This window comes from Triturus cristatus, chromosome 8 (genome assembly GCF_964204655.1).
Source record: "Triturus cristatus chromosome 8, aTriCri1.1, whole genome shotgun sequence".
Lineage (NCBI taxonomy): Eukaryota > Metazoa > Chordata > Amphibia > Caudata > Salamandridae > Triturus > Triturus cristatus.
The window spans coordinates 878,777,517-878,802,865 of record NC_140591.1 but is presented as its reverse complement, the minus strand read 5'-3'; the positions used below and the strand labels follow the sequence as shown (position 1 = coordinate 878,802,865).

The 25,349-nt window shown below is 51.1% G+C and overlaps 1 protein-coding gene across 1 annotated transcript in view; it reads left to right on the top strand.

The window, feature by feature from the left end:
- The window catches only part of APOO (apolipoprotein O), a 999,638-nt gene that overhangs the window by 73,517 nt on the left and 900,772 nt on the right, over nucleotides 1–25,349 (top strand). The window contains exon 2 of the mRNA XM_085622412.1: nucleotides 7,226–7,333. Within this exon, the coding sequence (XP_085478538.1) occupies nucleotides 7,226–7,333 (108 nt within the window). The remainder of the gene's footprint in view (nucleotides 1–7,225; nucleotides 7,334–25,349) is intronic.

Sequence of the window (25,349 nt, the reverse complement as noted above, 5' to 3'; positions counted from 1 at the left end):
CAGGTGGGGACGGGGGCGGGCCCCGAAATTCAAAGATTGGCTGGAAGACCTGCTATACTGTCAGGAGCAATTGGCTGTTTATGCTGAGCTACTCCCAAGAGCTTCCAGGCCTAAGGATATCTGGGGCCCACTGCAAAGCTATCTTCTCCAGCGAGACTCAGATGGGCCAGATCCTCTTCCATCGAGAACTGATCATTGACTGTTGACTGCATCATGCTGTTCCTTACATCTCGTCTCTCCCTTTTCCATGCTGACACTATGTGCAGTACCTTCCATCACTGTTACTTCCAGCTCAGCTGCTGCATGGGGTGTTGGGAAGCACGACGGGACTGCGATATGAGTGACGTGATGTTGACTACTTGCCGAAATGTGCCTTTTGATGATCCAGATGTGCCTTTGTTGTACTCTCTTAGAACCATGTAACCCTGTGATACATGTATGCTATTTGGGATTTATTCACCTGTTGTTTCCAATGGTATTGCAAAGCGATGAGTGAGTATACTATGGCAGATGACTGTATGTCACAATTTTATTTTTTTTCTTGGCCATATGAAGCTGTAATGTTTTGTTATACATGATGTAAATCAATAAATAAATGTTTTTTTTAAAAAAAAGTATCCCTTGCAATTTAGGTACTAGTGAGATGGGTCAGCCGGGTGCGGGCCAGTTGAGCACTTTAGTCCCACGTGAATTTCGTCCCTTTTTAGAGAGTGTCATTCACTCTGATAGGGACCCATCCTAAGGACTTAGAGAAACAGTCACGTTTCAAGGCAAATTCCTTTTTAACAACTTCTCACACTATACAAATATAGCATTCTCGGGGAGGAGCCTAGCGCGCAACCAAGATGGCCGCGTAGGTGAGAAGCTCCCGAGGACCTCTGCGACCTCCTGAATTAATCCTGATTACATCCTGTATTTGATGAGGGGACTGTGTCTGTGTACCCGAGCTGAGGCGGCACCCGTTTTCCGTTTTCGAATCGGACCCCGGACACGGGTGGGAGCACCGATCGAAGATTGCGGCCTTCTCCGCGCCGGCCCCCCGGATTAGAGTTGTGGGGCGATCCGGGGACAAAGCGAACAACAGCGGCGGGCAGGGCTGGGTGACTCGCGTACCCCGCGCTTTCACTTTCGCTTTTGCGCCCTCCTTGCCCTCCAGCGAGGTAGGGTTGCGGAGCAGGGTGCGGTGGTGTGGCCTTGTCCCTGTGCCCGGCTGACCCGCCGGCTGTGAGTTGTCCTCCGGTCCAGTGGTCGCCCCCCCCCCCCGGAACCCGTGAACTGGTTTATCGGCCCTTTCGAAGAGATTGGCACGACTTTGGGAGTGCGACATGTCCACAAAGCAAGATGGCGACCGGGCCAAGGTGAAATCGACCCGCCGCGGCCCGGCACCTCAGTCAAACAGTATGGACCGCTACACCCTCCAGAAGGGTTCCCCAGAGGCACAGCGTACATCCCCCGCGGGCCCGGCTGAGGCGTCCGCTCAACCCGCGGATCTGACCCTCCGGGACGTCATGGGCGCCATTGCCGAGATGAAGGCCTCGGTGGACCAGCGCTTTGATACTCTGGCGCAGAAGATAGACTCGGCCCTGGTTGAGGTGGGCCTGGTGAGAGCCGACTTGTCTAAAACAAATGACCGGGTCGATTCCCTGGCCCACACCACCTCGAGTCTCACTACAGACGTGGCGGCCCTTCAAAAGGAGGTGCACCGGCTTGGCCAGGCGAGCGCCATGATGGACCGTCGATTGGAGGACGCCGAGGGTCGGGCCCGGAGGAACAACGTTCGTATTGTCGGGGTGCCGGAGGGACGGGAGGAGGAGGCGGCAGATTTGTTTGTGGAAGACCTGATCCTCACCCATCTCCAGCTCCGGGGGCTGAGTAAACTTTTTGCGGTGGAACGTGCTCACAGGGTCCCCGGAGGAAGACCTAAGGTCGGAGCCCCGCCGCGGCCTCTCATTGCCCGGATTTTTAACTTTCGGGACAGAGACGCTATCTTGCAGACTTCCAGGCTACAGGGACCGGTCAAGCTCGATAATATGGACGTGAATTTCTACCCTGACTTTACTCCGACGGTCCAAAAGCAGAGACTGAGTTTTCTCGGAGTTAAACGTCGCCTACGGGACATGAACCTTAAGTACTCAATGCTTTTTCCAGCTAAGCTGAGGGTGGAGGTGGATGGTCGCACGCACTTCTTTGACCGTCCCGAGGCGGCTGGGGACTGGTTGGATACTCTGCCTGGGGATCGGGGCCGGGGGGGTGGGGGGGGTGCGGTTGGCGGGGAGGGCTCGCCGGATCAGAACTGAGGGGTGCATAGTAGGCCTTGCTCTGGACAATATTTTGGTTACCATTAACTGATCGTGTATGTTCCCCTCCTATGGAGGTGGTACGGGGTCCGTTGGGGGCTTTCCCTCCTCCTCTGGGGGACTAGTTAGTTTTTCATCTATGGGGCGACAGGCACACTGCACTTTGGGGGGGCTGTCTGGGCTCATGCAGGGGTGCAGGGAGGGGGGAGTTCTGTTGGGATGGGTGGGTGGGGGTGGAGTGTTGTTTGTTTGCACCGCAAGGCAAACCCTTTACTGTATTGTTGTTTTCGAGAGGCTCTATGGGGGACGATTGATGGCTTTCATGTATGATGGGGGGTAGGGATCTGACTGTGTTATCATGGAACGTTAACGGACTGGGGGATAGGATTAAGCGTGGTGTGGTCCTGCAGTATCTGAAACGAATTTCACCAGATGTGATCTTCCTGCAGGAGACACACCTTATAGGTAACTCCTTTCATGCCATGAATCGGAGAGGCTATCGCTTGGTGGCCCATTCGGGCTTCACCTCGGGCTCGCGGGGGGTGGGCATCATGATTAAGAACTCGCTCCCATTGGAGATTGATGAGGTGCGCCATGATGAGAGGGGACGTTACACTGTCTTGGTGGGTAGAATGGAGGGCAGGGTGGTCGTTTTTGTATCAGTGTACGTTCCGCCGGGGTTGCAATCAACCACGTTTGCGGACCTGGGGCGCCTCCTCCTTGACCTCCCGGATGGGCTTCTGGTAGTTGGGGGGGACTTCAATGCGGTGGCTTCTGGGTCTATGGATCGTCATCCCCCCAGGGACCTCCCCCGGGCACAGGCGTGGCTGTCCGGCCTCTTAGATACACTAGGGTTGGTGGATTGCTGGCGACTACAGCATCCCGCGCAGCTGCAATACACCTTCCTCTCGGGTGCCCATGGTAGCCTCTCGCGGCTTGATTATATCCTTGTTCCTGCGGCCTATGCTGGGAGGGTGGGAGAGGTGCGCCATTTGGCGCGGGGTATTTCAGATCACTCCCCACTACTGCTGCATCTTGATGTCTTCCCGAGGGGGGAGGGCAGGGTAGCCCCAATCAGTGCCTGGTACCTGCGCGACCCCACTATTCGAGCCGAATTGATCAAATCCTTGCAGCGGTACTTTGAAGAGAATGTGGGGTCTGTCCCGTCTGCCATCTCCCTTTGGGAGGCTTTTAAGGTAGTTCTTAGGGGGGAGGCCCTCTCCTTTATCTCCCATGCCCGGAGGCGCGAGCGGGAGGAGGTAACCCGGGTGGAGGCCGAAATTACTGAACTAGAGGGTGACCTGGGGAGCGGGGTGACGGATGCCACATTGCATGTTCTACACCTCAAGCAGGCGGCCTATAGAGCCCTCGTCATGGAGGCGGCCGGGTGCCTCAGTAGAGAGCAACAGGGGCGACTGTATGATGTGGGTGATAAGGCGGGTAAATTGATTGCGTGGTTGGACAAAAAGGAGAGAGCGAGTCGTGTGGTTCCGTTGATCGAGAGGATGGATGGTGTGTGTGTTACCGAGCCGAACGCCATTGTCTCCTGCTTCGCGGATTATTTCCGCGAGGTGTATTCTCCGGTTTCTCCCTGCTCGGAGGAGGATTCCCATGCCCTGCTTCGGGACATCGCGCTGCCCTCCCTTTCGGTGGAGGACAGGGATTCGCTGGATGCTCCTCCCACCTCGGACGAAATTGCCCTTGCTATCCGCTCGGTCGCATCTGGCAAGGCCATGGGCCCCAATGGCATTCCTATTGAGCTGTACAAGCTGCGACCGGATGTGCTGGCGCCCCACCTGCGCGCGATGTTCCTGGCGGCCCGCTCGCGGGGTTCCCTTCCGCCGGACCAGCGTCTGGCCACGATCGTGGTGATCCACAAGGAGGGGAGACCCCGTGAGCGGGTCACATCCTATAGGCCTATCTCGCTCTTGAACGCGGAGCCCAAAATCCTCGCCAAGGTGCTGGCCAACCGGCTGGTCGGCGTGGTGGGCGACTTGGTCCACCAAGACCAGTCCGGCTTCATACCCCATCGTAACACGGCCCTTAATCTGCGACGCTTGCACGGGGTGCTCGCGCGTGTCCCGTTCGTGCGGGAGCCGGCCATCTTGGCGTCCTTGGACGCCACCATGGCGTTTGATACGCTTGAGTGGCCATACATTTGGGCGATGCTGGCGAAGTTTGGCTTTGGACCGGGCTTCATCAGCTGGGTCAAGTTGTTGTATTCCGGCCCATTGGCGCAGGTGGTGGTGAATGGACGAGTTTCGGCCCCATTCGCACTGGGACGGGGCACGCGACAGGGTTGCCCCCTGTCGCCTCTCCTGTTTGCATTGGCCCTGGAGCCCCTGGCGGAGTGGCTGCGGTGGCACCCTTCCATCCGTGGTCTCCGTTGGACCCCCGAGCATGAGGACCGTGTGTCCCTCTACGCTGATGATATCCTTCTATATCTCGCCTCCCCGCGTAAATCACTGATCGTCCTAGTTGATGTTTTGCGCTCATTCGGTCGCAACTCAGGCCTCGTCATCAACTGGGCGAAATCCTGTGTATATGTGCTTGCCGGGGAGGCTCCGGTCCTACCACGGGACTGTCCGATCCAGATTGCCTCCCAGGGGTTTCGGTACCTGGGTATATATATTACTCTGGACCCGGAGGCCCGCTACGAGCGGAATTTGCTGCCCCCCCTCCAGCGCTTGAAGGAGGACGTGGTGCGTTGGCGGCGTCTGCCGCTCTCGCCGCTTGGCCGTGCGGCCTTGTTTAAGATGATGTCGTTGCCGCGCTTTCTGTACGCTCTCCAGAACACTATGGATTTGGTTCCGGCGCGCTACTTCCGAGAGGTGGAGAGTTTGCAGCGTCGCCTGTTCTGGGACGGGAGGCCACGTATCGCCTTGGCTAAATTGACGCTCCCGTGGTACGATGGGGGGGTTGCCCTCCCGGATATTAAACGGTATTACTGGGCCTCCCAGCTAGCTGCGATTAATCATGGCCTTTACGGGCCCGCCCTGAACCCGGCATTTGAAATGGACAAGATGCTCCTGCCCGGTGGCGACTACAATCGGGCGCTCTACTCTGGCGCGCCGGACCCTCGCCTGACGGGACCGACGCGTGTCATGGTGCGTGTGTGGCACGCGGCTAACGCAGCTATGGGGTGGAAGGACCGTTTGACCCGGGCGTCACCGCTATATGCATCGGCGAGGTTGGGCTCCTTGTGGACCTCGAAGGGCTTCGAGAAGTGGGACACGATCGGCATCAGCACAGTGGGAGATCTCTGGACGAGGGGGGGATTCAAAACTTTCGAGATGCTGCAGACGGAGTTTCAGTTGCAAGGCAGTGAGTACTTCCGGTACTTACAAGTCCGCCACGCGCTGGGCTCCGTCTTCCCGGATGTCGCATCCATTCCGGAGTCTTCCCCCCTGGAGGACAGAGTGCTGGATGGCCATGTCCCAGACAGCACGATCTCCCTTATATATAAAAAACTGATCAACGACCGATCGGGCCTGCTGACTGGCCTCCGCGAGGCCTGGGTTGCCGATGGGCTGGAGTTGGACGACGAGGACTGGATGTCCGCGGTGGCCTCTCCGAAGGAGGTGGCCATCCCGGCTCGCCTTCGCTTCGTCCAGCTTAAGATCCTCCACCGGGTTTATGTGACGGGGCCAAGGCTTCTACGTATGGGCTTTGCTGAGGATGGACTGTGTAAGCGTGGCTGTGGTGCTTTGGCAACTTTCTTGCATATTCTGTGGGAATGCCCAAAGGTGGAGCGATTCTGGCGTGGTGTGCACGAGGTCCTGCGAGTGGTTACGCGTGTCGTGCTGTTGCCTGAAGCGAGGAGATGCTTGCTGAATGTGTGGGAGCCAACTGACTACTCGGTTTCGCAGACGCGGTGGGTGACTCTAGGATACATGATAGCTAAGCGTGACATTGCTCAATTGTGGGGATCCCAGAGGCCTCCGGCGGTGTCGGCCTGGAAAGAACACATGGACTGGTGTATGTTTCGTGAAAAGGTGGTGTATGTTGCGAGGGGTAAGCCTGGGGCGTGGGTGAAAATCTGGGGCCCCTGGAACGCCTACCGCGGGGGTATTTGCGAGCCGCCACTGCTGCCGGCTGCCTCACCATCTCCGTCCCCCTAGCCGACCCCCTCCCCCAGCCATGGGCCCGTGGTTCCCCAGTCCCTGATCTGTTCTCATTCCCCTCTTCAGAGTTTGGCGATTGGTTGGGGTCCCCCACTTACGGAGCGCGTGCTGTCACTTGGGATTGCGGGTTGCCTTGCGGGTGTGGTTGTTTTTGTGTTGTTGTGTTTTGACAAAAGGAAACCGCATTGTTGGTTCGGAGTTATGTGGCCTGCACTACTGATATCTCCTGATTTACCCTTTTTGCACCGCCTAGAGATTTTTCTGTATGTATGTCATATGCTACTGCCACTCTAGCGGCCGGCCAGACGGTTGTAGGCCCATACTTGTAACTATTTGAGATTGCAATAAACTGTTTCAAAAAAAAAAAAATATATAGCATTCTCATCTCAAACACATGCTGTCACTGACTGGTAAACCCTCAGACTGTGCTGTCAGTCATGCTGTGGCCTGCCCTTTACACCTATTACGTTTCATTAGCTGTCCCTCAGGTGCGGACGACTCTGGCACATCCTGATTGGTTCACAGATATTACGTGAGACGTAAAACCTACAGTGGATGTTATTTGAAACATGGCATCAGTCACACTAACAAGCTTACCAGTGGATTTTGTGTTCACCCAGCAACAAGAGAAGTTTATTGAATTAACATACAGTGCTAACACACAGCAAGCTCTCTATATGTCTCAAATAGCAGAAGGGTTTAAAAATGCTGCTGCTTGGAAAACAAAAAATCGAAATACTGCGATACGATGAAACAGAATATTAAATCTATAAGTGTAATTATTGTGATCTTGTTCCTTTGCAGGCAATGAGACGAACTGCTGTTCCTGCTAGCATGGGTCTGTTGTCCTTCCAGGTGTATGCCTCAAATGAGAAAGAAACACCTAAAAAGGAATTCCAAAAAGTGGATGAGGTAATTTTGTATATTACATTTTGGAAAAATACAATTTTAATTTGAGAGGATGAGGGCTGGAAAAAATGGTGATTATTCACACAAACAATACTTATTAATAGTGACAGGAACAGTATTCATTTTACTAGAAGAAAGTAAAACAACCAGTGCCTTTACAATCAGTATTCACAATTTTTCTTTTTAGAGTTTTATGATTTCCCCTCTAAAGAGTAGTGAATTACCCTAGTTTCATGTAGGTTAGGGATGAACCATCTATTTGATTGATTGATTTGAGGATTTATAAAGCGCAGCAGTCACCCAAGGGCATCAAGGCGCTTGAGATCAGCCGTCCATACCCAGGAATCTAGAACGGGCCAGAAGCTCCCGCTAGATGCTAGACCGTGAAAAGGCAGGTTTTAAGAGCCTTTCTAAAGGGGAGCAGAAGGGGGATGGATCTAAGAGCAAGGGGCAGAGAGTTCCAGAGCTTACTAGCTGCCACCGAGAATGCTCTGTCCAACCACATCTTCTTAGTTCTTGGTACGACTAGTTGCATTTGAAGCGAAGAGCGCAATGGTATAATAGAAGAATGCCACTTGAACATAGTCTTCAACCTAGACGGATAGGAAGCATGCAACCATTTATGGATCATACAGAGTGATTTGAAGCGAATGCGTTGTTTAATGGGGAGCCAGTGCAGGACCTCCAGTCCCTTCCTGACAGATTGTTTCCGGGGAATGCCCAAAATTAGCCTTGCCAATGCATTCTGCATTACCTGGAGTTTCTGCTGCAAGTTCTTGTTAGCGGCCAGGTATAATGCATTACAATTATCAAGTCTGGACATTACAAAGGCCAGTGCAACCTGGATCCGAGCTGGTCGTTGGATAAAAGGAAAGATTTTTTTTTAACATCCTTATAAGCCAGGAGCATGTCGAGATGGTGCGATTCATTTGGATATTAAAGTTAAGTTCAATATCCAACAGGACTCCAAGGTTCTTAGTTTTTCCGCTCTGGGTAGGACAGCATCCCAGGGACTGAGGCCAGCAGCTGCTATTCCACTTGGATGACCCTGATCCGAATATCATCACTTCGGTTTCATCCCCATTAAACCTCAAAAAGTTAGTCGACATCCATTCTGTCGCTCTGGTCATGCATCCAAGAATATATTCTGACAACGCTCTTGGCCCTTTAGGGATAGTAACCATAATCTGTGTCCTCTGAATTTGCATATGACACCACCTCCAATCCAAATGAGTAGATCACAGATGCTAGGGGTACCACATACAGATTAAAAAGAGTGGGACTCGGAGAAGATCCCTGCGGGACTCCACAGGGTAGAACATAAGAGTCTGAATGGAAAGATTTTAAATTGACCCTTTGGGTCTCCCTGTCAGGAGGGCTAGTGCTTGATGTGAGATCCCAAGACTCCGTAGTCTGTCCAGCAGCAGAGTAGGTGAAATGGTGTCAAATGCTGCTGACAGATCCAAAAGGATCAGCACCACCCCGTCCTTCATCCACTGTGCGCCTGATGTAGTCAGTGGCTGATATTAATGCTGTTTCTGTTCCATGATGCCTCCTAAATCCAAACTGAGAATCATCAAGCCATGCTTGATGTTCTGCAGTTTCCATGAGCTGTTTATTAAGATGCAGCTCCAGGATATTTGCTGGGACAGGAAGCAAGGAAATGGGATGGTAGTTTTTGCAGTCCCCAGTGTCTAGGTTGGGTTTTTTCAGAAGAGGTCTTATAATGGCCTGTTTCCAGGTTTGGGAATAGATTCCAGAATGAATGATATAATTCATTAATTTGCAGATGGGTTCTGCTATGGTATCAGCAGCCATATGGAGGGTTGCATGTGGACATGCTTCCAAAGGACAGCCCGCATGCGTTCTCAAAAGATATTGTACAAGAAGGAGTGGTGTGAGGTCAGGAAATTTAGCAAAACCTCTATTCTCACTACCAGATACCAGAGGAGCATTTTCGACATGACTGCTGATTGCCTGTGTTAAGATAGGTATTTCAGGAAGTGAGTCAAAGCCGGTGTATATGTCCGTGATTTTAGTTTGAAAGAAGGTAGCCAATTGATTGCATAATGTTTGTGATGTTTCTGGTTCTGCTATGGGTTGGGAAGATGAGAGCTGTGTACCAGCTTCAATAACTCTTTTGTGGATGTAGCGTTTTCACTTGTGTGAGTGCAGTATATGGATTTTTCTTCCACTAATGCGCATTTATATTCCTCAACACTAGCTTTGTATAGTGTACTGTCCTGCTCTTCTAGGGTTAGTCTCCAAGCTCGCTCAGCGCGATGAGAAGCTTGTTTTAATCGTCTAAGTCTTTCGTTGTACCAGGGGGCCAAGGGGCGGAGTTTTTTCTAGATATGTGATTTCAAGGGTGGCACTATGTTTGCTGTGTATTCTAGCCATATCGCAAACGCCTCTGCCCCAAGATTAGGGTCCTCTTGAATTGTACAAGGCATATTCTTTAGGGTGTTAACCAAGGTGGCGGCTGAGATACCTTTCCAGCTTCTAAATTTGTTATGACAGTGAGGGGATCTCTGATCCACATAACGCTGGAGGAAGAAAGTCGAACCATACTACACTATGATCCGACCAACAAATGGGAATTTTACGTTGGAAGGTGGTACGTGGGTCACTGGAAAAAATTCCATCCAGAGTATGTCCTCCTTTGTGAGTCAGGACTGTTACTAATTGGGCTAGACCCATACTGGCAAGCAGCTCTATGAGAGTATTGGAGTCTGAGTGGTCCTTCTCTTCTAGGTAGAAGTTAAAGTCCCCTAAGACTGCAAGAGAGTCCTCTGCTATATCGGCTCTAAAAGCTGTTTAAACTCATGCAGAAAAGACACCCTGGGTCCAGGAGGTCTGTAGATCAGTAGGCCTCCCAAAGTGCCGGTGGCTGAAAGAATGAGTTTAAATTTTGTAGCCTCACACGTGTGTGTATCCAAGTCTGACTCAATAATACATTTGTATTGAGAATTACAGACAATACCTAGCCCCCCCCCTTCGGCCCACCCTATCTACTCTTTAAATAGACTAATTATCTGGGACAGCATCGATAAGGTCGGGTCCTGAGGCTGCATTTGCCCAGGTTTCACTTACAAAAACCCAGTCAGGTTCCAAGTCCTCAACTAGCGTTACAAACTCAATTCTGTGTTTGATGAGGGAGCGTGCATTAATCAGCAACCCCTTATAACACTCTGTTTTATCTATGGTGGTGACCAATGTAGTTTTGATTTCTCCCTAACTATGAGCAGCCAATGGGTTTCCACAGAGGGGAATGACGTAACCGCATACCACGCAGGCTTGATTTAGATAGTCCTGCTCACTCTGTAATGGGAGCATAGCACTTACACATTGATTGTGACTATCATCATTCCTAATCTCTAACAGTGTGTTTGCAGAGTATACAATAGGTTTAAAAATATCTGTATTAGAACGGCCAGCATGCCGTGCGCCGGGCACACTTGGGATGTGGACACGCGCAGACGGGCTTGCCCTTCTGCGCCCGCTGCGCGCCTCGTCCCGCTGCACATTTAATAATGGTGCTAGCAGAGCACTAGACCACTAACTAATTGGCTCCCCCTAACTAGGAGACCGGAAGTGTGCAAAAACACACCCAATGGTGTCTGCCTTTTTCCGCAACAAACGAGCGAGACAGCTTGCGGCGGAACAAGGAGGCAGCACTATTGAGTATCCCCCGCGGCAGACTCCTTCTCACACCACAAAAACAGCAAGTGCAAATAAAGCAGATTGAAGGCAGTTAAAAACACAGTGAAGCACTTATTAAAAAGAAAAAACTTTCAAACGGGAGCGAGTCTAGGCACCTTTTCACAGGAGCACCGCAAAGTATGATGGCGCGATCTCCTGGACGAGGTAGGTTCTTTTGAGGGTTACATTTGAAAATTCCTTTGCTATAGACTGCTCTAACACATCCACTTCATCCTCGGTCTCCTCAGCAGGTTCAGAACTTTGGGGAACCCTCATTCCCTCTTCGTGTATGGGACTTAAAAACAACCCTTGTTGAGATCACCACTCCAGTTGTTGTTATTGCTAGAATGTGTGACATAGATAAGATTTCAGGGAGTCCACTGAATGATCACCTTGTCTGCTCTGCTTTTACAGCTATCACTGTTTCAGTTAGTCAAGGTTACTGATTTCTTTGAGTTCTATATTTAGGTATGTATCCACCAGTTCTTAAAGGCATTTTGTTTCACAGTTGTGATAGTCCAAAGCTCTAGGTTTGGCAATACTCTGTGAGGTTGTCTCTCTAGCTGTACCACTGGTGTAACAGGGCATTTTGTGTCTTTAGCTGTGAACTTTGATTCCTCCATATAATAAGCCATTTCTTGAATACAAGTTAATATTGACATTTTGTGTATAAAGTAGCAGAGCAAAGAACCAACAAATGACACTCTCCGTACTTATTTCTCAATTGATTAAATCCAAAGCTGACAATCTACAGAAGCACCTTTATTCTTTGAGAAATGAAAAAAGATTAAAAAATGAATGTTGTGCCATTTTTGGCCTATGATTTGAATAAATGAATGCTGTTACTGTACTGTTAAAATAAGATCTGTTTAACCTTCTTTAGGTCGCTATTGCCTTGGAAGTCCAAGGCTACACTTCCCCCTTGGGAACCACCTTTCTGATAATAATTGTCCGGCCTGGGGCCCTGTGTTACTGGGCTGCCCCTTTTTTCTAACCTTTACTCCCAGTGGCCAGTAGACTCTGTACCAGAAGTATAACTGAAAACACTGCTATTTTTTAATTGAGAGAAATGTGAAGTGCAGAAAAATGTTCCCTATTATGAACATTTTTGCATAACATTTTTCTGCACTTTAAATTTCTCCCATTTAAAAATAAAAAAATGGTTGTACATTTGTATTATACATAGCGAAAGGTATGTCCTGTGCTGCAAGTACATACAAAGCAGACTCTCAGTTACACATACAAATATTTGCCATTCATACGCACACATGTTCATACATCTCCATAGACTGCGCTCTCATTGACACACATGGCAGCCCTTGCATAGTGCCCTTAGTCAAAATATTTTGTTCAAACCATGTCCCCAGAATCAAGAGAGCCTGAGCCAAGGGACACTCCTTTGTTTATATTGCTCTGAGACTTTGACACTATTTCCTGTTACAAATGAGACTATTGGAATCAGAACTTAAATTTAGGAAACTGTTAAAGACTAGATTGTTTGATTAGGAACCCCTTTTAGGTATGCACCCTATACATTTAGAAGAATAAAATAGAAACCATAGTATCTGCTCTATGGATGTTAGGCTTAAAGTGAATGAAGCTGGGTGTCGGGTTGTCTGGTAACAATGTGCAAGTTGTTTAGCATTCAGTTGCTCACAATGATTTTCACTGATCAGAAGTAGCTCTCTCTACAGAAAAGGTTAGAGACCCCTGGTTTAGAAGCGTATTTTAGATGTTATCCAGTTATTTTATACACTGTAGAGAACCTGGGAATATTAAAATAGTTGATCTTTTGGCAGTGTTTAGATACTTGATTGATTAGTGGAATGGCTGGCTTATAAGAAACCCGGCCAATATGTACTATAATACTTACCCACAGACAGAGAATAGGTAAAGCCCTTTAATACATCAGCCCCTTTTATGGAACAAGTCAGTATTGATAGCAGGTAAACTACCAAACTTCCAAAGCTTTAAACATTCAATGTAATATTTAGTGACAGGTACCTGTGAAAGGAATGATTTCACCATGTACACATGGCAGTGGTTAAAAATGACACAAGGCTTTCATACACCAGCAAAATTCATACCTGCAAGGTTTCCCGTTGTTATGTGCGATACCTTCAGCAAATCATTGCTTTTTACCCAACTGCACTTTGCTGCTGGGGTTTTTAAACACATAGTTACACTGTTGACAGCAAACTTTCTAGTCTCAAAATACAATGTGATGTCTGTTAAAAGATTGTTACTGGCATTAAGCGAGAAGTTTGCCATGGGTACACTTGGCCGCTATGAATGTCCTCACAACAGGTGCACCACCTTAATGTAGTCGGGCAAACAGTGGAGCGCATGGGCTACAAACGAATCTGATGTAATTCAACATTTTAAATGTTTCACAATGCACTATGTTGTTGGCAGGTTTGACCACCCCTACAATGTCACAATATTCTGTAAGGAGTAGATGAATGACTCCCCAACTGTGTCCAGCAGAATTTGTTGATAAAGTTTGAATATAGCACTCTTCATTTTAATCCATTAATAGTTCGGTAAACTACAGAGTCCTGAGAGAGTGAGTCTGAAAGATAATAAGATGTGAGAGAGAGTAATGAGTGTGAGCGAGAGTGCAATACACAGTTCGTTGGATACGCTGAAAAGGGGAAGACGCTACAAATCCTACTTTATAACAATCACTGTAATAACATGTTTGGCAAACACTGGAAAAAGACAGTTCTGAAATGTTCTCAGTAGCTCTCCCATGTCAACAGGGGCGTCAGAATCACCATGGCACTGCTTGTCACTGTAGCCATAAGAAGCCCCGTCGGTGTGCTGATGTCAGTTCCCTTTTTTTTCAAGCCTTCGACGAGTGACGATTTTTGTTGGCTCTTTATTAGGGAATGGTCGAAGTCTTTTGTAATTTTTTTTTAAAAGATGTCTCCACCTCGTAAATAAGTGTTCACGCCCTGTAAGTACTGTGATGATCAGATGCCCATCACTGAATCATATGATATTTGCTTTTAGTATTTAGGGTCCGATCATGTTGATGCCTATTCTTCATGTCAGAAGAAAGCCTTGAACGAAAACAGGCAAAGCTGTTCATGGCTTGTCCGAGGCGGGAGAAGAGAGGCCGCCGAAAGCCTCGTCCTCGACTTAAGTTACTGTTTCCCCATCCATCGAGGTCAGCAAGGAAAAAGCACAAGATGTCAAGAATTCCTGTCATACGAGGGGAGGAAAACGGTAACCAGCGAAAATGGACTACATCTCCCAGGATGCTTAGCGGTTGAGAGGTTATGTAAACAGGAGAGCTGTTACATAACTCAAGGGAAACACGCCCTTATGTAAACAGGAGAGCTGTTACATAACTCAAGGGAAACACGCCCTTATGTAAACAGGAGAGCTGTTACATAACTCAAGGGAAACACGCCCTTATGTAAACAGGAGAGCTGTTACATAACTCAAGGGAAACACGCCCTTATGTAAACAGGAGAGCTGTTACATAACTCAAGGAAAACACGCCCTATAAAGGGAGGAACCGGGAGGTACAAGGCTGTCGGATATTGTGTTTACACCGACGTACCTGCTTCGTGAAGAGCAGTGTTCCGGAGTGGTGCTCCAGTAAGGCAAGAACGGAGGTAGGTCGAGTCGTTACTCCCTGGGCCGTGTCTTGCCCCATCGTCACCTGTGAAGGACCCGGAAGCTCTACCGGTCAACCATTGAGCTTCGCTTTTTGACTCGGCTGAGTCCAAGCGCAGTGGCGCTTTTGCTGGTTGGAGTCGTAACTCCCAGCCCGACCAGAGACACAGGGACTGCCAGCTGTAACGCACACCAGGAGGTGTTTGCCGCGTTACAGACTCGGAAGTCCACAGGATCGATCGAGCGGCTGCTCTCGGTTCAGTCTTCTTGCTTGTGATTGGGGTATCGGTGACGCATCACCAGGAGGTGACTCCGCGTCCCGGTGCAGTCTGAGGAAGAGGTTGAGCGGCTGCTCCCTTCAGGTAGAGACCCCGGCTGGGTGTTTCCCTGACTCCTCGATTCTCCCCAACACTCTTCGTGCCCCTCACAGCCTACCGATTGGCATTGTCGGCCATTTCATTTCTGCCCTCTGTTGGCATACACCGGGATCGGCGTATATGCAGAGGACGGTTAGGACCATCCGTGCTGTGGGCTGGTAACGTACTTAGCCTGGAGGATTCCAGTGACTATAACTTTTGTTTGTTCTTTGTATTTTATTTGCCTTCATTAAAAGAACTAACCCTTCACAAGTGGTTGCGTCCTCATTGTCGTGTCTGTTAAACGATCCTGAGACGTTCAGGGCGTTACAAAATATCCGACCTTAATAACACTAACTGTCTCCCGGTCGATAACAGACATGGCAACACTTGATGATGTGCTGGCTGCTTTAGCGGCCATGCAAGTTGAAGTGGCTGCCTCTAGGCAAGAAACAGCCGATGTAAAAGCCAGACTGGATGCTATCCAATTGGACCCGCTCACGCCCAGCACCTCCCTCACGAACCAGACCCCTGCGGTAGTAGTGGAAATGCCGGTAGCCATCCCCTTGGCAACACCAGAGAGGTACAGTGGGGATCCTAACACAGTGCAGGTATTCCTCACACAAGTGGCGCTACATTTATCGTGCAAACCAAAGGCGTTCCCCACGAGTCAGGCTCGTGTGGCTTTCCTTATATCCTATTTGGCTGGAAACGCGGCACAATGGGCCGTACCTCTGGTGAGCAGGGACGACCCCCTCTTATGTGATTGGGGTGCTTTTCGCGAGGAATTCCTGAAGGTATTCGACAGAAGGGCTGACTCGTACACGGCGGACCGTGAAATGCTTGAGTTGAGACAGGGATCCAACGACCTGGTGCAGTATCTCAACGCGTTCCGAAGGCTGGTTGCGGAAACCAAGTGGCCTGTTGCTAAACAGACGGCGCTCTTCCATCAAGGGCTGTGCGATGAGCTCAAGGACGCCGTGGCTCATATTGACCCTCAACCCAAGACATGTGAGGGCCTTATCAACCTGGTATTACGGCTGGAACATAGGCTAAGTGAAAGAAAGGGGGATCATGGGAGAAAAGGAAAATCCCTTCCATCCTATGTGACGGTGGGAAGTCCTGAAACTTCCACCGCATCCAAGGGAGAACCCATGGACATCAGCGCAATACGAGCGAGCCTCACAGCCACGGAGAAAGAGTCACGCCGTAAACAAGGATTGTGCCTATATTGTGGCAAAAAAGGCCACTACGTACGTGAATGCCCTGCCAAACCGAAGACGTCACGTTATCGGGCCAACCGGTCGGTAACAGCCGTGGTGGACATACGGGCGGAAAACTAGAGGACTCCAAGACCAGAGAAGGGGCATCTCGGAGTCACTCATCCATCCCTTCACTTTCCAACTCTGTCACTAAGGGACAACGACACCTGTTTATCACGGTGCACGTGGGAGTGCATGACCAGTGGATACCCGTTGTGGCCATGGTGGATTCAGGGGCCACTGGCATGTTTATGGACCACAACGAGGCATGCAGGCTAGGGCTAGTGCTTCTTCCCAAAGCAGTACCCGAAGACGTCTATGCGGTAGACGGAAGGCGATTGGTGACGGGGCCCATCGGACAGCACACGGGGGTCCTTCCGATGAGATATGGGAGGAACCATTTGGAACAAATCGATTTTAACATCATCCGAGCGCCCCAATATGGCGTCATATTGGGATTGCCGTGGCTACAGAAACACAACCCCTTTGTGGATTGGCCAACACATCGCATCGAAATGACGTCACCGTATTGCATCCTGCATTGTGGAATAAGAACGGAATCCCTTGACGCAGATGAGAGCGGGAGTCAGACGGTGGCTACAGCGGCAGAAAAAGATGTGGCTCTCCCCCAGGCTTATCACAGTTTTGAGGATGTATTTGATGAGGTGAAGGCGGAAGTGCTACCACCACATAGACAGTTTGACTGCCAGATCGACCTGGTGCCAGGGGCCAGCGTTCCCAGCGGCAGGCTGTATGCCCTGACGGAGCCTGAAAACGTGCATCTCCGGGGGTACCTGGATAAACTCCTCAAGCTAGGATTCATCCGCCCGTCCAAGTCTCCGGCCGCCTCGCCACTCTTCTTCATCCCGAAGGCTAATGGGGAGCTGAGAGCCTGTGTGGACTTTAGGGCATTGAATGCGATAGCCATAAAAAATCGGTACCCCTTGCCTCTCATCAGTGTACTTCTGGAACAGGTCAAGAAAGCTCGTATCTACACCAAGTTGGATTTGAAAGGGGCATACCATCTGGTGCGCATGAGGGACGGAGACGAGTGGAAGACCGCCTTTAAGACCAGGTTCGGCCTTTTTGAGTACCTCGTCATGCCGTTCGGTCTGTGCAACGCCCCGGCAGCCTTTCAGTACTTTTTGAATGAGGTATTCAGAGAGGAGTTGGATATCTACGTGGTCGTATATATCGACGACATCCTCATCTATTCGTCCAGTGTGGAGGAGCACGTACACCACGTCAAAGCTGTGCTCCAAAAGCTGAGGGAAAACATGCTGTTTTGTAAACTCAGCAAGTGTGACTTCCACGTCACATCCGTGGAATTCCTCGGAGTGATGCTGAGTCCAGAGGGACAGGAGATGGCAGAACGAAAGATCAAGGCGGTGAAAGAATGGCCGGTGCCCCAAAGCGTGAAGGACGTCCAAAGTTTCATTGGCTTCGCCAACTTTTACAGGCGGTTTATAGATGGATTTTCAGGAGTGGTGGCCCCAATCACACAGCTACTGAGGAAGTCCAAGGAGTTTGTCTGGTCCCCTGAAGCGAACAAAGCCTTTGAGGCCCTGAAAAGCGCCTTTGGTAAGGCGCCGGTGTTGGCTCACCCCGATCCGGATCTCCCCTACGTGGTGGAAGCGGACGCGTCGGATGTGGCGCTGGGGGCTATCTTGTCCCAACGCAACCACGACACAGGGGTGCTTCATCCCGTTGCGTACATGTCCCGCAAACTCAACGACGCCGAACGCAACTACCATATTGCGGAGAAGGAGCTTCTCGCAATCAAGGACGCCTTCACCGAATGGAGGCATTGGTTGATGGGGGCAAGACATGTGGTATCGGTGTACACGGACCATCGGAACCTACAGTTCATGACGGCCACTAGACACCTTTCTCCCAGGCAGCTGCGGTGGATGATCTTCTTTGCGGGGTTCAACTTCCGCATCACATATCGGCCGGGGACGGAAAACCGGAAGGCGGACGCCCTGTCCCGTCAATCTGCAGTTAAGGAACCATTGCCTGCAACCGAGCGTTCCATCATTTCCCCGAAGATGGTATTGGGGGTTATCCAACCGGATACTTTCCTGAGGGGAATAAAGAGAGGGATCAGGTCATTCGCATGGCGGAGGTGGCTCCTCAGTCACAGAGAATGGCAGCTGAAGGACGGGATACCCCTGAAGGGCAGGTGCCTATTGATACCCACGCCTAGGCTAAGGAAACAAGCATTCATCTGGTGCCATGACTCTCCATGCGCAGGTCATTTGGGCTTTGAAAAAACGGTGGCTAGCATGGGACGGCATTTCTGGTGGCCAACCATGAGAGTTGATGTCAGGAGGTGGGGACAGGAGTGTCCTACGTGTGCTACCATGAAGGCCGACCATGGCCGAACCCAAGGGCTCTTACATCCACTTCCGACCCCGGATAGACCATGGGATAGCATATCACTGGACTTCGTGGTGGGCCTACCGGTAGACCAGGGGATGACGGCAATACTGGTGGTGGTGGATTACTTGACGAAAATGGGGCACTTCATCCCCTGCAAGAGAGTCCCTACGGCCGGGGAATTGGCGTCACTACTCCTAAAGAATGTGGTACGACTGCATGGATTACCTGGGGTGATCGTGTCGGACCGGGGGTCGCAGTTTACTGCGCAATTCTGGAAGACTTGGTGCACTGCGCTGCATGTTAAGACCGCCCTGTCCACCAGCTACCACCCTCAAACGGACGGCCAAACCGAGCGCCTGAACCAAACGCTCAAACAGTATCTGCGATGTTTTGTGGACCAGGGCAGGGAAGAATGGGTCGACTTGCTATGGGTTGCAGAGATAGCCTATAACAACGCCACTCACAGCTCCACACAGTCATCTCCGTTCTATAGCAACTATGGCCAACATCCCAGGTTCTTGCCATTTCTACATCCGTTCAGAGAGGACAGGATTCCCGCCACAGCGGACAGGGTGGCACACATAAAAGACACGTTGATGCGCTCAAGGGCTGTCCTAATAGAGGCCAAGAGAAGATACAAGGCTGCGGCAGATAGGAAGAGAAGGCCCGGGCCACTGTACCGCACTGGAGACTACGTCTGGATATCCACAAGAAACATGAGGTTTCGAAAGAACAGTGTGTTCCATCCCAAGTACATGGGCCCCTATCGAATTACCAAGTGTATGGGTCCCGTGAACGTGAAGGTGTGCTTGCCCCAGTCATTGCGGATACACCCTGTCTTTCATGTATCATTGCTCAAACCAGCACCCTCCAAGCCGTCTGGGACACCTAGGCCGGTATGCGTGGAGTCGGAGGTGGAGTATGAAGTGTCGGGCATACGGGCGTCCAAATGGCGCAGGGGGAAGCTGTGGTACCTGGTTGCGTGGAAAGGCTATGGCCCGGAGGAGCATTCATGGGAACCGGCTGAAGGGGTTCATGCTCCGCGCTTGGTCTCCTTGTTCCATCGGCGTTTTCCTGCCAGCGCTGGACCCGTGGGGAGCCGCTGAGAGGGAGGATGTACTGTCAAGAATTCCTGTCATACGAGGGGAGGAAAACGGTAACCAGCGAAAACGGACTACATCTCCCAGGATGCTTAGCGGTTGAGAGGTTATGTAAACAGGAGAGCTGTTACATAACTCAAGGGAAACACGCCCTTATGTAAACAGGAGAGCTGTTACATAACTCAAGGGAAACACGCCCTTATGTAAACAGGAGAGCTGTTACATAACTCAAGGGAAACACGCCCTTATGTAAACAGGAGAGCTGTTACATAACTCAAGGAAAACACGCCCTATAAAGGGAGGAACCGGGAGGTACAAGGCTGTCGGATATTGTGTTTACACCGACGTACCTGCTTAGTGAAGAGCAGTGTTCCGGAGTGGTGCTCCAGTAAGGCAAGAACGGAGGTAGGTCGAGTCGTTACTCCCTGGGCCGTGTCTTGCCCCATCGTCACCTGTGAAGGACCCGGAAGCTCTACCGGTCAACCATTGAGCTTCGGTTTTTGACTCGGCTGAGTCCAAGCGCAGTGGCGCTTTTGCTGGTTGGAGTCGTAACTCCCAGCCCGACCAGAGACACAGGGACTGCCAGCTGTAACGCACACCAGGAGGTGTTTGCCGCGTTACAGACTCGGAAGTCCACAGGATCGATCGAGCGGCTGCTCTCGGTTCAGTCTTCTTGCTTGTGATTGGGGTATCGGTGACGCATCACCAGGAGGTGACTCCGCGTCCCGGTGCAGTCTGAGGAAGAGGTTGAGCGGCTGCTCCCTTCAGGTAGAGACCCCGGCTGGGTGTTTCCCTGACTCCTCGATTCTCTCCAACACTCTTCGTGCCCCTCACAGCCTACCGATTGGCATTGTCGGCCATTTCATTTCTGCCCTCTGTTGGCATACGCCGGGATCGGCGTATATGCAGAGGACGGTTAGGACCATCCGTGCTGTGGGCTGGTAACGTACTTAGCCTGGAGGATTCCAGTGACTATAACTTTTGTTTGTTCTTTGTATTTTATTTGCCTTCATTAAAAGAACTAACCCTTCACAAGTGGTTGCGTCCTCATTGTCGTGTCTGTTAAACGATCCTGAGACGTTCAGGGCGTTACACAAGAAGAAGCAGCGTCCTGGTTCTCAACATCGTTCTTCGAAAGAGGAGTCGCCATGGTCAGTGTCTCATCCTTTGGAGGATGGTCGACAAAAAGGTAATCCGGTGCCAGCTCCGGTGCCTTTCCTGGCATCACTTTCAGCTCCGGCGATGCGGCCGACTTCATCTGAGCATCAAGATACAACGCCGGTCTTGGATCCAGCATCTTAACTTCAGCAGAAGCAGATGTTTGCAGCCTTTCCTGTTCCAGGTGGGGACACTTCCCACTTTTTGAATGATATGTTTAACATTTTCAGTAGAGTGGTGACTCCAGCTGGTGCACCAGCGGGCCCCATGGGTCTGCTATTGTTTCTTTGGGAGTCTTTCCAGCGACTTATCAACAGGCTGCTTTTATGCCTTTCATGCCGATGGCCCAGGTTTCGTGGCTGACTCCGGTGCCCAGAGATGTTCTGAGGAAAAGACTACTCTATCCATCCTGCCTTTTGAGATGTTGCCGACGTCAATCATGCTTTCCCCGGTGCTGGTTGGCTTCCTTCTAATGTTGCATGCTTCGACTCTGGTGCCTCTTCTCACCTCTCCAAAAGACACACAATTGATGGACGGAATGCAGAACAAATCAAAACATTCACCCCCAGTCAAGAGATCTGGGTTAAATCCATCATTCTTTTGCTCACCATGCCACCCCAGTTTAGACCTGGCCATATGCAAATCAGTCTTGACCCTGTGACTCATGGGAACAGTCCAGCCCGAACTGCCAAGCCAGGTCCTCCCTGTTTTTGCTCTTCTCCCCTCTCCGGCACAGTTCTCGACGTCGCCGGTGCCATTACCGACATCACATCATAGGTCAAGAAGAGAGGCCATAAGACTTATTGAAGAAGGATAGCATTTTGTTGGGTAAAAGGATCCTGCACAAGTGGAAGAGGGTGATATTGCGTCTTCTCTAGAATTGGACTTTGAAGGGTTGGGAGAGGAAAGTGGGTAAGACATGTCCTCAGAATGGAAGCATCACCAAAAGGTATTCCACTGCTGGAGTCACTTCATACCATACAGTTATAAGGAAGGCAGTGGAAATTTTGGATTTGCCTCTTCCTACTACGGAACTTAAGTCTAATTTGCTGACTGAAGTGCTGCACTCTTTATAGTTGTCTTTGTTGCTGTTTATTAAGGCTTTAACTGGGTCAATTTTGGACGTTTGTCTGAAGCCTATGACGATCCCCTCTTTTTATCTTCTCACCCTTCACCTGAGAGTTTGGTTGTTCAGACTTCGTGCTCATTAAGGCTGACTTCTGGATCCTTTCATTCTTTGCTAGCAGATAGAGAATACAAAAATATGGAGCAGTCTGCTAAGAAAGTGTATTCATCAGGCAGCATAGCACTGAAGACCACAAACACAACCTGTCTGGTGGGTCGCTACATACAGGTTAGTCTGCGTGCCATGCTGTCTGTGTTTTTTTTTTTTTTTTTTGAAAATTTTATTGAACAATAAATCAATTACAAACATGGGCCTACAACCACCAGGGCCGGCCGCTAGATTCAGAAAGGATCATACAGTACTTAAGGCAGTAGTCGACTCCCGGGGCCTAGTCCCGTACACGGCTCCGGATAGTACTAGGGAAGCAGGATACATAGGATTAACATAAATAACAAATAAAAACAAAAGGCGAGGCATAAGGACAAAAAGTGTGGGTCAGGCTACCTCCGGGGGACTCTACTTCAGACCTTCAAATAGCTATCAAGAGGAAGGAGTACTGATAGGTCGGGGGGGGGGTCACGGGAGAGGAACGTCTACATTTGGGTATTCCAAAAGTCGCAAGGAACCATCAAGGGTCAGGGGGACAAAGCAATATCGGTGTCCACTAGGGGGGGAGTACAGATACCCCCACGATACGCGTTCCATTGCCCCCAGATTCTACCCCATGCCCCCGGTTTACCACGAGCCACATACACAGTCTTCTCCCTGAACATGCACCAGTCCATGTTCTCCTTCCATACGGACACGGTGGGAGGCCGCTGGGAACCCCATAGCTGCGCTATATCTCTCTTGGCAATCATGTTCCCCAGGGCCGCCCACCGAGTCTGAGCCGCGTTATAATCATTGGGCTCCCACACATTCAGGACACAGCGACGCACCTCTGGCAACAGCGCAACCCCGGTGACTTGTCCCATGACCACATGAACCCGGCGCCAGTATTCAGCCACCTCACGGCACTCCCAAAGGATATGGAGAAAGGTGGCACTGAGCCCACATCCCCGCTTACAGAGCCCGTCTTCAGAAAATCCCATCGAGACCAAACGGGGACCCGTCACATACACCCGGTGGAGAATCTTAAGCTGGACCAGGCGGAGACGGGCTGGAATGGCCACTTCCTTGGGGGACGACAGTGCGGACTGCCAGTCCTCGTCGTCCAGTTCCACCCCATCCCCCGTCCACGCCTCCCGGAGGCGCACCAAGAGGTCAGCCCGATTATTGATAAGTTTTTTATAAATTAAAGAGATAGTACTGTCGGGGACATGACCATCGAGTATGCGGTCCTCGAGGGGCGAAGAAGCCGGGATGTTGGTCCCCTCCCCAAAAACAGAGAGCAGGGCATGCCGAACCTGGGCGTAGCGAAAGAACTCCCTTTCCGTAAGTTCGTATTCGCTCTGGAGCGCCGCGAATGTTTTAACCGCACCCTTAATCCATAAGTCTCCCACTCTACAAATACCAATCGTGTCCCAACGTTCAAACCCCTTCGTTGTCCAGAGGCTTCCCAGTCGGTCGGAGGCAAACAGGGGAGTAGCACATGTTAATCGCTCACTCCAGCCCATGGCTACATTGGCCGCCCTCCAGATCCGTACCGCAATCTTAGTAGGGCCCGTAAGGGTCCGTCCAGCCGAGCTGGAGTAAAGTGCCCTGTTATAATTTCCGCCGGGAAGCAGGAATTTATCCATCTCATACGCCGGATTCAAGCCAGGCGCATACGTGGCATGGTTAATGGCCGATAGCTGTGAGGCCCAATAATACCTGCGAATGTCGGGAAGCGCGATGCCCCCGTCATACCAGGGGAGAGTAAGCTTTGCCAGAGCGATACGAGCCCGTCCGTCCCACACCAGTCTCCTCTGCAGGCTCTCCACCTCCCGAAAGTAGGACACAGGAACGACATCGAAGGAGTTCTGAAGTGCATAGAGGAATCTGGGAAGGGACATCATTTTAAACAGCGCTGCCCGACCCAGCGGGGACAAGGGCAGCTTACACCACCGAGCCGTGTCCTCCCTCAAACGCCGAAGTGGAAGCAGGAGATTCTGCTCATAGCGAGCCACCGGGTCCATCGAGACGTATATTCCCAGGTATTTAAAGCCGGACAGAGATAATTGGAGCGGAAGCCGAGGCGGCAAGAGAGGAGGGTCGCCGGAGATAGGATAGACACAGGATTTAGACCAGTTGATCGTTAGACCCGAATTTCTCCCAAAGGAAGTCTGAACATCAAAGAGAACATTAAGCGACTGCCGCGGCGAGGTGAGATACAGGAGAATATCGTCTGCATACAATGAGACCCGATCCTCGAAGCCCGGGGCCCACCGGATCCCTCTGAGCGAGGGCTCCCAGCGGAGCCAAGCAGCGAGCGGCTCCAGGGCAAGAGCAAAGAGCAGAGGGGACAACGGGCACCCCTGCCTCGTACCCCTACCGAGAGCGAAGGGCCGAGAGACCCGACCATTAACCACCACCTGAGCCATGGGTCCCGTGTAAAGAAGCTTCACCCAGCCAAGAAATCCTTCCCCAAAGCCGAATTTGGTCAAGACAGCCCAGAGGAATGGCCACTCGATGGTGTCAAAGGCCATCGTGGCGTCTAAAGAAACCAGCACGGCCGGTTCGGAGAGGTACGCCGCCCTGGCGAGGGCGCCGTGAAGACGCCGCAAGTTAAGAGCGGTGTTACGGTGGGGGATGAAGCCGCATTGATCAGGGTGAATCAGATCGCAGATGACGCTCAACAAACGATTGGCAAGGACTTTGGCCAGGATTTTAGGCTCTGCGTTTAGCAGTGAAATAGGCCTATAGGAGGCACAGCGGTCTCGTGGCTTACCGTCCTTGGGGATCACGACTATCGTAGCCAGACGCTGGTCGCCAGGAAGGGAGCCCGCCTCAAGGGACTCCTGAAACATACGACGGAGGAAGGGCGCGAGTTTATCCGGGCGCAACTTATATAATTCAATAGGCAGACCGTTGGGACCCATCGCCTTGCCCGAACGAAGGGACCGAATCGCAGATGCAATTTCATCTACAGACAAGGGGGCGTCCAGCTGCTCACGGTCTTCGACGGACAGGCAGGGCAAAGCAATATCCCTCAGCAGGAGGCAAGAGTCTTCCTCGTCCCTATCAGTCACCGGGGAGTACACGGCCCGGAGGTGGTCAGCAAAACATTCCACAATCTCGCCAGGCTCAGTCAGACACACTCCATCCGAGACACGCAGCTCCGGGACCACACAATTCACTCTCTCCTTCTTATCCAGCCACGCAATC